This window comes from Haliotis asinina, chromosome 9, assembly GCF_037392515.1.
Source record: "Haliotis asinina isolate JCU_RB_2024 chromosome 9, JCU_Hal_asi_v2, whole genome shotgun sequence".
NCBI lineage: Eukaryota > Metazoa > Mollusca > Gastropoda > Lepetellida > Haliotidae > Haliotis > Haliotis asinina.
The window spans coordinates 21,760,707-21,773,284 of NC_090288.1; the positions used below are offsets into that span (position 1 = coordinate 21,760,707).

Genomic DNA, 12,578 nt, shown 5'->3' on the forward strand with positions numbered 1-12,578 from the left:
GGATTCTGAAGGTGAGCATCTCACAATTTGTATTTGTATTTTATTTCTTTTTCCAGTTTTAATGCCCTTTGAACTTACATCAATTTTGTTGCATTGCTCCCTGATTATAGTGTTGCAGAGGATGAAATCTATGCACTTCTCCCCCAAAACTGCTTAACAAAATTGAGTTCTACATGTGTTTCACTGGGACTCTAAAGGTGTGCATCTCATGCCTTGTTTGTCCAATTTCTTAATTGTGTCACTTCTACAGAGATGTTTGAACTTTGAATTTGGTTCTGTTCATCCCATAAAACAGGAGGTGTACTATCCACTTCTCAAGAACCCCTGCACAAAACTCAGCTTACATATATGCCTATTATAGAGACTGAAGGTGTGTATCTCATATTTTGTTCTTGTATTTTATATTCTTTTGTGTGTTTAGAGACAATTTGAACTTCGATAAATTTTGTGGAATTTCTCTCTGAAAAAAATATAGGGGATTAAGTCTATCCACTTCACAAAAACATCAACAAAACTCATAAGCAAATAGATGTGTTTCACTGGGACTGGAAAGGTCAGCATCTCATAGTTGCGTAGATGTTTATTGAATTTGTTCAGTAGAAATGAATCACCAAAGCACACTCAATGCACGGAACTACCTCTTTAGCAACCGGGCATCTGTGTCATTAGACACAATTTTTTCTTGTTACCCTTCTCAATTATTGTCCATGCAGTGATTCAAAACCCTGTGGCTCCAATGTTGCTCAGAGAGATGTTAAACAGGATGCGCAGCCTGAGTACACCGTTTGATGATGGCAGAAGTAGACATTGATTATACCTTGACTTGTCCTGTTAAGACTGTGTTATAGTGCAAGGTAGTAGCATGGGTCGAATGGTGGTTGATTGAGTAGACTTTTTATTTTTACGACACTGGATGAGTGAAGCTGCTGTGATTGGTGTGGTGTCATTCTGTTGTGAGTGGTATTATGTCTTGTAGTTTTACTTTGATGATTTCATGTAGTTGTGCTTGTTGATGTCATGCAGTTGTGTTTAGTGTGATATTGATGTCATGCAGTTGTGTTTGGGGTGATATTGATGTCATGCAGTTGTGTTTGGGTTGATGTCATGTAGTTGTGCTGGGTTTTGATGTCATGCAGTTGTGTTTAGTGTGATATTGATGTCATGCAGTTGTGTTTGAGGTGATGTCAATGTTGTGTAGTTGTGCTTGTTGGTGTCATGCAGTTGTGTTTAGTGTGATATTGATGTCATGCAGTTGTCTTTGGGGTGATGTCAGTGTTGTGTAGTTGTGTTTGGGGTGATGTCATGTAGTTGTGCTAGGTTTTGATGTCATGCAGTTGTGTTTAGTGTGATATTGATGTCATGTAGTTGTATTTGGGGTGATGTCAGTGTTGTGTAGTTGTGTTTGGGGTGATGTCATGCAATTGTGTTCGGGATGATGTCAGTGTTGTGTAGTTGTGTTTGGGGTGATGTCAGTGTTGTGTAGTTGTGCTCGTCATGCAGTTGTGTTGGGTATGATAATGTCATGTAGGTGTGCTTGTTGATGTCACGTGCTGCCTTCTTGGATATTGATATCATTCAGTTGTGTTTGTATGATATTGATGTCATGCAGTTTTGTTGAGTGTAATGTTGATGTCATGCAGTTGTATTGGGTGTGATATTGATGCCATGAAGTTGTGTCTGGGGTCCGTTAGAGATACTGAGCAAGAAGTCATGCACTGATTTTGTGAGATTGGATACGGTGTGTAGTTGCATGTCAAGATCCACGGTATGGCACCATATCGAGTGCCACAGCATAACATCAAGTCTGGTTCACAATAAGTATCTGGGTCATATTTTCGGCAAGAGGTTAAACAATACCCGAGTTACATACCGTGCACCTGACCTATAAAAGGCTGAGTCATCATGACACGTGGCAGGTGACAGGCACGCATGCGCAGTACCGAGTGTCCATTTGGACTCGACAACCATATTGCCTGCCCTCAGAGCACAGGTAAGGCATGGAGTGTATGTGGTGAGTGCATGAGTCTCCACCATGGCCCGTGACGTGGTATTTGTGTACACCTGCCAAGCTTCAACGGCAGTGTACCTGATCAAAGTGCCTGAGCTCCGTGAATTTGTTCCACAAATCCAGGCCATAACTGCATTCGACTTGTCTCTTGTGGTTTAGGATGGAAGTGTGTATATTTTATCGAGATTTTAACTCTCAGGAGCCGATCGTTCATATGCCGCAGTGTCCTTCGCCCGTCAGTTGCTTGCCCTTACGTCGTTAGCATCGGTAGAGCCGCACTGATACCGAGTCCCTGAGATGACATTAGCAATGTCACCGCGTCCTCGAAACTGCCTCAGCTGTGCATCCACTGCAGAAAATGCTATTGGGGCGTATCTGGATCACGCGACCCATGGGCTAAGGATGAACCGTTGGTCCTTCCCCTCGTAAATGCGATAAACTTTGAAATAAAAACGTCTGTGAGACAAATTATCCATTTATGCGTGACGTAATGAAAATTTTGATGAAAAATAATGCAGAAATGCGTATGCTTATTCATTCAGTTAAACAAAAGACCCCATTTTGAGTATTCGAGCTATATAGCGGCGGTCAGTAAATAATCGAGCCTGGACCAGACAATCCAGTGATCAGCAACATGAGCATCGATCTGCACAATTGAGAACCGAGTCGGGGAGCCTGACCACCCGATCCCGTTAGTCGGGACTTATTGACATATATATGTCAGCCTGCCTGTCTGCTAAAGACAATGTGCAACACACAGCTTCAGTCATTGACCACATGCAATTTGAACTTAACACCTATCAGGCTATACGCCATAAACAATATAAATTGATTTATGACTCGTACACCCAAGTCCTGTCTCTGCCACATTATGTAATTAGGCAAGCATACATACACATGTACACATGACATGTTTTCATGTCCTTGGGTTGCAAACAAACTACATCCAATTTTCTCGGATGACTCGATCTGACGGAAACTGGTGCAAACCCTTGTTAGTTTGTCCTGGTTTGTACTTGGACGAATGACAGTTTCCAGCCACGCAGTAGTTCACCATCTCTACTGAAATGATGTTTGATTGGATCGAACGCAAATTTAGAGAACATGTACATGTATTTACAAAACATTACATCCCTATACACATTCTTTATGGATAAGAACTGTAAATGATTTTGTTTGACAACAGTATATGAATCCATACTGAAATGACGCATCAGGTACAATAAATGAACTTGTTATCCATAAAGAATCTTACTTTCTTCTGACTCGCCATACTTCTAAAATGCCCATCAAATTCATCATCTTTTTCTACACATAATGATCCCTCAGCGTATCAGCAAATGAACCAGCCAATCGGAAGCCGTCGTTACACTTGAGTGCACCACAACTACTCCAAATAAATAGGATTGGCACAGCAAAAGTATTGGTAGCTTTGAGCATTTAGCTCTGAGCTCCAGCTCTCTTCAAACGAGATTTATACTCGGCCCGAAGTTTATCTTGAATCTGAGCATTCTGGAGCTTGTCTCGAACTTGCATTCCAAGATATGTGTAGCGCTAAAGGTAGCTTTATTTCTTGAAACAGTACAAGCTCAAACACTCTAATGGCTGCGCAGATTATTTGTTAAACATTCTAAGAAAGGGTGCAGAAATTGTTTGTTTACATACACTGTTTATTGACTATTTTTGCAGTGTGACACACGTTGGTTACCGGGCAACATGACGGCAACTGTTCAGCTGTTTTCTTCGTGGTTCTGCCCGTTCGCACAGAGGGCATGGCTCTCACTACTGGAGAAAGGAGTGGAGTTCGAATACAAAGAGATTGACCCATATAACAAGACCAAGGAGTTTCTGACCATCAACCCCCGAGGGCTCGTCCCCGTCATCGTCAACGACGGCAAGTGTGTTTACGAATCTGCTGTGTGTATTGAGTATGTGGACGAAGCCTGGCCAGACAGACCGTCTCTCCTCCCAAAAGACCCTTATGAACGTGCACGAGCAAGAATTTGGGCTGATTTCATAACAAAGAAAATCGTGCCGAAATTCTACATGGCCCTCCAGCGCCAAACTAAGCCCGAGCAAGAGGAAGCCATGGAAGCCATTTTGAAAGCTCTCATAGAGCTATCGGGGGCCATGTCAACTGAAGGCCCTTTCTTCGGCGGCCAGCATTTCGGGCTCGTTGATATCATGTTGGTGCCTTTTAGCATTAGATTTGAAATTTTGGCTCACTACAGGAATTTTGCAGTTCCTGAGACCGACATATTCGCTCGATTCCGGAGATGGATGGAAGCGTGTCATGCTCGTGACAGTGTCAAGGCCACACTGTCCACAAAGGAGAAGTATATTGCCATATATAAACGTTATGAAAACAACTCTGCCAAGACGGAAGTAGCCGACGCCATCAGGAAGGGAACCACCCTGCCCTAGCACTTCCCGCCCGATCCACACTCCAACGTCTAGACCAGCTAGATTTAGTGAGCAGATATAACATAACAGATTTCTTTATGATTGTATCATGATTGTATCATTTTTAACTGTTACCAAGCAGTGAAGCCCTCACGTGTTGACACCGATGACCGTATGACGCCACTAAAGCATCTACTTTGTTTGTTTGTGTGTATGTTTATTGGATAACGACACGCTGAACAATAATATCCCTGTCGAGTCCAGACAAGCCAGACTAGCCTGTGATCAACAGCATCAGCAACGGTCTGGGACACGATGACATTTGTCAACCAATTCAGATGTCTGACCACCCGATCCCGCAGTCGCCTCTTTCTACAAGGATGGGTAGCTGACGAACAACCCGGCTCTTCACTGGCGAGGAAGACATGTAACTTTATCATGTAAAGGTACAAGTAATACATGTAAAGGTACAGGTAATACATGTAAAGGTACAAGTAATACATGTAAAGGTACAGGTAATACATGTATAGGTACAAGTAATACATGTATATAAAAGTGTCCGTTTTCAATATGCCAGAGCCACATCAGAATGGCGAGATTAACACTGCTGATTGCTTCATTGTCAAGACAATACAAGTTTGATTATTTTCCCTCTCTAATTCCGAGACCCACACGACATATTCATAAATGTGGTGCCGGAGGGCAAGAGGACTGTTTCTGGATTCTTTAAGATTATTAGTGCATCAGATAAAAAAACTCTGCACGCCTTACGTCGCAGAAATCTGTACTGCAGAAATAGATGCCTTCCTTATCACTTCAAGACAATATGATCTGCACATTTGTTCCACTTGGCCAGTGACACATCTTTCTAAATATGTTTATTTCCAGAACATTTACATTTCAAGATGCAGGTGTACATGAAACAGTAAAAGATGAAACCATGAAATAAAAGCTTTATAACAGATTTGTACTTCACAGGATACCAATTAGAAGTTCAAACAGGACATTGATAGCGCACATATAAAAAGGACATAAGTGACACAAACATCAGGGACACACACTTGACACAAACATCACGGACATATACTTGACACAAACATTAGGGAGATATACTTCACACAAACATCCGGTGCATGTGACACAAGCATCAGGTGCATATACTTGACACAAACATTAGGGAGATATACTTGACACAAACATTAGGCAGATATACTTGACACAAACATCCGGTGCATGTGACACAAGCATCTGGTGCATATACTTCACACAAACATTAGGGAGATATATTTGACACAAACATTAGGGAGATATGCTTGACACAAACATCCGGTGCATGTGACACAAGCATCAGGTGCATATACTTGACACAAACATTAGGGAGATATACTTGACACAAACATCCGGTGCATGTGACACAAGCATCAGGTGCATATACTTGACACAAACATCAGCTACATATACTTGACACAAACATTAGGGACATATACTTGACACAAACAGTAGGGACATACACTTCACACTAACATCAGGGACATATACTTGACACAAACATCAGGGACATATACTTGACACAAACATCAGGGGCATATACTTGACACAAACATTAGGGATATACACTTGACATAAACATCAGGGACATACACTTGACACAAACATTAGGGACATATACTAGTACTTGACACAAATACCAGGTACATATACGTGACACAAACATCAGGGGCATATACTTGACACAAACATCAGGGACAGATACTTGACACAAACATCAGGGGCATATACTTGACACAAACATTAGGGATATACACTTGACATAAACATCAGGGACATACACTTGACACAAACATTAGGGACATATACTAGTACTTGACACAAATACCAGGTACATATACGTGACACAAACATCAGGGGCATATACTTGACACAAACATCAGGGGCATATACTTGACACAAACATCAGAGACAGATACTTGACACAAACATCAGGGGCATATACTTGACACAAACATTAGGGATATACACTTGACATAAACATTAGGGACATATACTAGTCCTTGACACAAATACCAGGTACATATACTTGACACAAACATCAGGGGCATATACTTGACACAAACATCAGGGGCATATACTTGACACAAACATCAGGGGCATATACTTGACACAAACATCAGGGACATATACTTGACACAAACATTAGGGACATATACCTGACACAAACATCAAATATATATGCTTGACACAAACATCAGGGGCATATACTTGACACAAACATCAGGGGCATATACTTGACACAAACATTAGGGACATATACCTGACAAAAACATCAGGGACATATACCTGACACAAACATTAGGGACATATACCTGACACAAACATTAGGGACGTCTACTGGTCTACTGTCGTAAACCATGATGCATCGATACATCCACTGGTCTTCTGAACACCTTGTGTGCCACTAAACAACACCGGCTAATCTTTCCTCGTCTTCGTGACGCTTGGCCTTCCTGATGGATGCCAGTGCTGTGAGACCTGATGCCACGAGGGAAACTACACATCCAAGGACAGCCAGACAAATTGACCAACCCACCGCAAATTCCTTGCTCCTCTCCACAAGTAGCTGGTGCTTTCCCAGGAAGATGGTGAAGGCAAGGAGGACAAACAGACCTGAAACAACCCTTCTAACGTTAGTTGCAACTCGACGGTGGTTAAGACGTCAGTCCTACTATGTAACCAATGATAATGTCTTTTCGACGGAGAATGACTAAAACGTCATTAGGTCTCTAAGAAAGTGATACGTAGTATACATCGTGGCAGGTGTATGGACCAGTTAGTGCCCTCAGACAACAGCTGGCGCAGAATAGACATGCTGGAGGGTGTGTCTAGCCCATGTACTTGTTGGTGCCGCCAGACAGGAGATTTCATAGTATGAACATACTGGACGGTGTGTCTAATCTATGTTTCTGTTGGTTCCCCAAGGCAGTGCTTGGTGGGATATAGATATCCTGGAAGCTGCGTATAGTCTATGTACCTGTTGGTGTCCCCAGACAGTACAGAGTGTAGGATAGATATGCTTTAGTGTGTGCTCAGTCTAAGTACGTGTTGGTACCCCAGACTGCAGATGGTGTGAGCTAGATTTACAGGATGGTGTGTTTAGTACTTAGTGTCTCGTGTACGTACCCGCTGCCCCCAGACAGTAGATGGCAACTGATCTGACCACGACCTTCCTTAGGGGAACATAGAAAATGTGCAGGATTAAGGCGACCTGCGTCAGCACCACGGCAAATGTCATAAAAATCTTGCTGATGAAAAGAAACTCTGCAACAAATGAAGAAACAGTGTCAGTGTAATTACACATAGGTAGGTGGGTATTTTGGTGGTAAAGCAGTTAATTATGAAGAGAACGGTAGATAGTTTGACAGATATCTATGTAATTTAGTAGGAAGTAAGGAAGGTAGGCAGGTAGATAGGTTAGTCAGGCAGGTCGGCTGGCAGTTAGGTGGGTGGGTAGTTAGGTAGACACTCAGGTAAACAGAAAGGTACCCAGGCAGGTAGGTGGGTAGGTGGTTGAGTCGGCGGTTTTGTTAGTTGGAATAGACAACAACTAAGCTTTTACCTTTACCGCCTTCAATCTCGTATGTCACAGACAGGACGCAGTTGCCATCCTCTCCACACTCGGACTTTGTCCACAGGCCGTAGTTGATGTATGTTCCCCGGACACTGGTGACCCGCCACCAGTAGGGCAGGAGCATGGCCAGATCCACCAACACGGTGCCCACCAACGTTACGACAAATGCTGCTATAGCGACAGGGTTGATCCACATCTTTCACCAACGTATATGTGTGGGAACCGTCTACAGTGTCGTGAATGACGAGTGTTAGGGCTACTGATCTCTGAGAAAAAAAAGAATATTTTCCTATTGTTTATTCCAGTGTAAAAGCCATCGGACCATGTACACAGCTACAGACATTTTTTGGCGAGTTTAAACAATAAGGATTGTCTTTCTTTTAAGAAGTGCAAGTTTTCCAAATTGTGAGAGGTTACAGAGAATAGCGAGGTTACAGAGAATAGCGAGGTTACAGAGAATAGCATTATTTGTACAGGAGAGTAAGTTACAGTTAACATAGATTTTGGCGTGAAGAAGTGAATGTCATAAAGTATCATGAGCTGGCAAGTAAGACTAAAATGGCATTCGTCTTCAACGCTATGGTAATCACAGACTTGGCATATTCTTTCTCCGTAGAGTAATCCTCCCCAGCGTCCGCTATTAACTCTCAGTGGTAGTTTTGATGATCTAAGAAGGTAACGTAGACCTCGGTGTTCTCGTTTAGTTAAAGTCGACAAGTAAAATTCTATGTTTAATAAAGATTTGAAATGTTGATTTAAAATGAGTAAAGTTTCTTCGACTCTGTGATCCGTACGTGTCATTCTTGCTAGTTACAGTCTTTAAGTTTCCGTTTAGAAACGTTCAAAATATAATTAATATCGCCAACCTCTTGATAAAGCCAAACTGAACCGAATCCGTACATGAAGAATAAATCTCGAATATTTGACACCCAAGTTCTTCCATTCTGATCGTCTAGAGTCTCTGATTAGAGATATTCTTGTTTCGGATTTCTGTAGCCAGGCACTGATATCAACTTTAATCAGAACTTGATCTATCTTGCGTGATAATCAACACCAGTCACTGTATCAAAAAAAGTCATTGTACAGTGATAAACCACATTGAGTCAAATATATCCAAACTTAATATCAGACAAACAGCAGTCGTCACATGCAGCTGATGAAACAGAATTCATTTGACGTAAAAGTTATGAATGCTGAAAACAGTGAGCGGCCTCTCTCACAGGTGGCACAATGGCATATGCTTGAAAACATACACTATTTGAAAACAACATTTACCAACAACGAACAATAAATCGCACAGACCTGCAAGAAAATACGTGCACAAAATAAGGACCTGATTATACCAGCAAGGAAGTACGTGTACTGTCAAGTTTCCGCATATACCTAACAGAACAGCAATACAACTGGGCATGGGCGTACGACACTAAAGTCATGGTGCGCTTTTTTACCTTGATGGTCTCACAAATCTCGCCTTGATTTCTCAATAGATCGCACGTCTCTGCTCTTTAGTTCTGCCGCGGACCCCTACAATGGCGTCTTCCAGTCCGATGACGATATCCCGAGGCATGTCCGGTGTACAATCCTACAGTCCGTTTAACATAGAAACATCAACAATCTCTCCCAGCGTAGTCATCTGGTGAGAGGGTCACATGCAGGACGTCGTCTGCTCATCTCAGACCAACACACTCCTTCCTGAAGATGACAGCCGGAACCAGCCAACCTCCTCACTTGCAGCCTTCCTTTTCGCCCGAATCAGACACCCCGAGCAAGGGATTTGTCGCAAATCTGGTACTCATCTAAGAATCGAACAAATTACAAGTTACTATCCTGCCGCTCTTCTTCTCCGCATCTCTTCATGCTCATGCTCTTTAATATCCCTTACCCGTGAAGGGCCCGGGGTAGAATAGGCCTTCAGCAACCCATGCTTGCCATAAAAGGCGACTCAGCTTGTCGTAAGAGGCGACTAACGGGATCGGGTGGTCAGGCTCGCTGACTTGGTTGACACATGTCATCGGTTCCCAATTGCGCAGATCGATGCTCATGTTGTTAATCACTGGATTGTCTGGTCCAGACTCGATTATTTACAGACCGCCGCCATATAGCTGTAATATTGCTGAGTGCGGCGTAAAACTAAACTCACTCACTCACTCACTCACTTTAATATCCCTATCCCTACATGCTAGTGCACTTCAACGCGGTGCGGGGAGCCTAGTGGTTAAAGCCTTTGCTTGCACACCGGGTTCAATTCCCCACAATGTGTGAAGTCCATTTCTGGTGTCCTCCGCTATGATATTGCTTAGGTATTACCAAAAGTGACGTTAAACCATACTCACTCACTCTTCAATGTCCCCCGACTCTTCACGCTAGCGTCCTTTACTGTCACAAAGGGCACACTGAAAAATATTGCCGCGAAGAGATGGGGACACTAGATGGGTGTTTGCATGTGCAAAACTACAGGAGATGGAAGACTACGTGTGTAAAGTGCAGTAGAAGGGAGGCCATATGTGCAAAGTACTATAGATGTGAGGCTATGTGTGTAAAGTAATATAGATGGGAGGCTATATGTATAAAGTGCAGTAGATGGGAGGCTATGTATGTAAAGTGCAGTGGATGGGAGGCTATGTGTGTAAAGTACTATAGATTGGATGGCTATGTGTGTGATGTACAGTAGGTGGGAGGCCATGTGTGTAAAGTACTAGAGATGTGAGGCTATGTGTGTAAAGTACAGTAGATAAGAAGCTATATGTGTGACGTAGAGTAGATGGGAGGCTATGTGTGTAAAGTACAGTAGATGGGAGGCTTTGTGTGTAACGCAGAGTAGATGGGAGGCTATGTGTGTAAAGTACAATAGATGGGAGGCTATGTGTGTAACGTATAGTAGATGGGAGGCTATGTGTGTAAAGTACTATAAATGGGATGCTATATGTGTAAAGTACTATAGATGGGAGGCGATATGTGTAAAGTACAGTAGATGAGAGGCTATATGTATAAAGTATAGTAAATGGGAAGTTTTCTGTGTAAAGTACTATAGATGGGAGGCTATGTATGTAAAGTACTGTACATGGGAGGCCATATGTGCAAAGTACTATAGATGTGAGTCTATGTTTGTGACGTACAGTAGATGGGAGGTCATGTGTGTAAAGTACTATCGATGTGAGGCTTTGTGTGTGACGTACAGTAGATGGGAGGACATATCTGTAGAGTAGAGTAGATGGGACTTTATGTGCGTAAAGTACAGTAGATGGGAGACCATGTGTGCAAACTGCTATTCATGTGAGGCTATGTGTGTGACGTACAGTAAATGGGACTTTATGTGTGTAGAGTACAGTAGATGGGAGGCCATGTGTGTAGAGTACTGTAGATGGGAGGCCATATGTGCAAAGTACTATAGATGGGAGGCTATGTGTGTGACATACAGTAGATGTGAGGCTATGTGTGTGACATACAGTAGATGGGAGGCTATGTGTGTAAAGTACAGTAGATGGGAGGCTATGTGTGTAAAGTACAGTAGATGGGAGGCTATGTGTGTAAAGTACAGTACATGGGACTTTATGTGCGTAAAGTATAGTAGATGGGAGGTTATGTGTGTAAAATACTATAGATGGGAGGCTATGTGTGTAAAGTACTGTAGATGAGAGGCCATATGTGCAAAGAACTATAGATGGGACTTTATGTGTGTGACGTGCAGTAGATGGGAGGTCATGTGTGTAAAGTACTATCGATGTGGGGGCTTTGTGTGTGACGTACAGTAGATGGGAGGACATATCTGTAGAGTACAGTAGATGGGACTTTATGTGTGTGACGTACAGTAGATGGGAGACCATGTGTGCAAAGTGCAATACATGTGAGGCTATGTGTGTGACGTACAGTAGATGGGAGGCTATGTGTGTAAAGTACAGTAGATGGGAGGCCATGTGTGTGACGTACAGTAGATGGGAGGCTATGTGTGTCACGTACAGTAGATGTGAGGTCATGTGTGTAAAGTACTATCGATGTGAGGCTATGTGTGTGACGTACGGTAGATGGGAGGCTATCTGTGTGAAATACAGTAGATGGTACGTTATGTGTGTAAAGTACAGCAGATGGGACTTTATCTGTGTAACGTATTTTAGATGGGAGGCTATGTGTGTAAAGTACAGTAGATGGGAAGCCATGTGTGTACAGTACAGTTGATGGGCGACTATGTGTGTAAAGTACTATAGATGTGAGTCTATGTGTGTGACGTACAGTAGATGAGAGACTATATCTGTAAAGTACAGTAGGTGGGACTTTATGTGTGTAAAGTATAGTAGATCGGAAGCTATGTGTGTAAAGTACAGTAGATGGGACTTTATGTGTGTAAAGTGTAGTAGATGGGAACCTATATGTGTAAAGTACAGTAGATGGGAGGCTATGTGTGTAAAGTACAGTAGATGGGAGGCCATGTGTGTAGAGTACAGAAGATGGGACTTAGTGTGTGTAAAGTATAGTAGATGGGAGCCTATATGTGTAAAGTACAGTAGATGGGATTTTATATGTGTAAAGTATATTAGATGGGAGGTT

General features: G+C 42.6%; 2 protein-coding genes across 2 annotated transcripts; one reads left to right on the forward strand and one right to left on the reverse strand.

Moving 5' to 3' along the window:
- Window positions 1–1,926: 1,926 nt before the first annotated feature.
- On the forward strand, window positions 1,927–5,375 carry LOC137295887 (uncharacterized). Its single transcript, XM_067827451.1, has 2 exons — window positions 1,927–1,990; window positions 3,698–5,375. The coding sequence occupies exon 2, from the start codon at window positions 3,725–3,727 to the stop codon at window positions 4,430–4,432; it is 708 nt and encodes a 235-aa protein (XP_067683552.1). The 5' UTR covers window positions 1,927–1,990; window positions 3,698–3,724; the 3' UTR covers window positions 4,433–5,375.
- LOC137295888 (uncharacterized) lies at window positions 5,363–9,701 on the reverse strand. The gene is made up of 4 exons (XM_067827453.1): window positions 9,485–9,701; window positions 8,025–8,302; window positions 7,589–7,726; window positions 5,363–7,075 (listed from the first exon to the last, which is right to left on the reverse strand). The coding sequence occupies exons 2-4, from the start codon at window positions 8,230–8,232 to the stop codon at window positions 6,867–6,869; spliced, it is 555 nt and encodes a 184-aa protein (XP_067683554.1). The 5' UTR covers window positions 8,233–8,302; window positions 9,485–9,701; the 3' UTR covers window positions 5,363–6,866.
- Between the last annotated feature and the right edge of the window lie 2,877 nt (window positions 9,702–12,578).

What these genes read in the sequence shown, in the direction of transcription:
- LOC137295887 (XM_067827451.1), top strand. Translation starts at nt 3,725, where the DNA reads ATGACGGCAACTGTTCAGCTGTTTTCTTCGTGGTTCTGCCCGTTCGCA.
- LOC137295888 (XM_067827453.1), bottom strand. Translation starts at nt 8,232, where the DNA reads ATGTGGATCAACCCTGTCGCTATAGCAGCATTTGTCGTAACGTTGGTG. An exon ending in CGAGATTGAAGGCGGTAAAG is followed by an intron (nt 7,727 to 8,024) that starts GTAAAAGCTTAG and finishes CATTTGTTGCAG; the next exon opens with AGTTTCTTTTCATCAGCAAG. An exon ending in CTACTGTCTGGGGGCAGCGG is followed by an intron (nt 7,076 to 7,588) that starts GTACGTACACGA and finishes GGGTTGTTTCAG; the next exon opens with GTCTGTTTGTCCTCCTTGCC.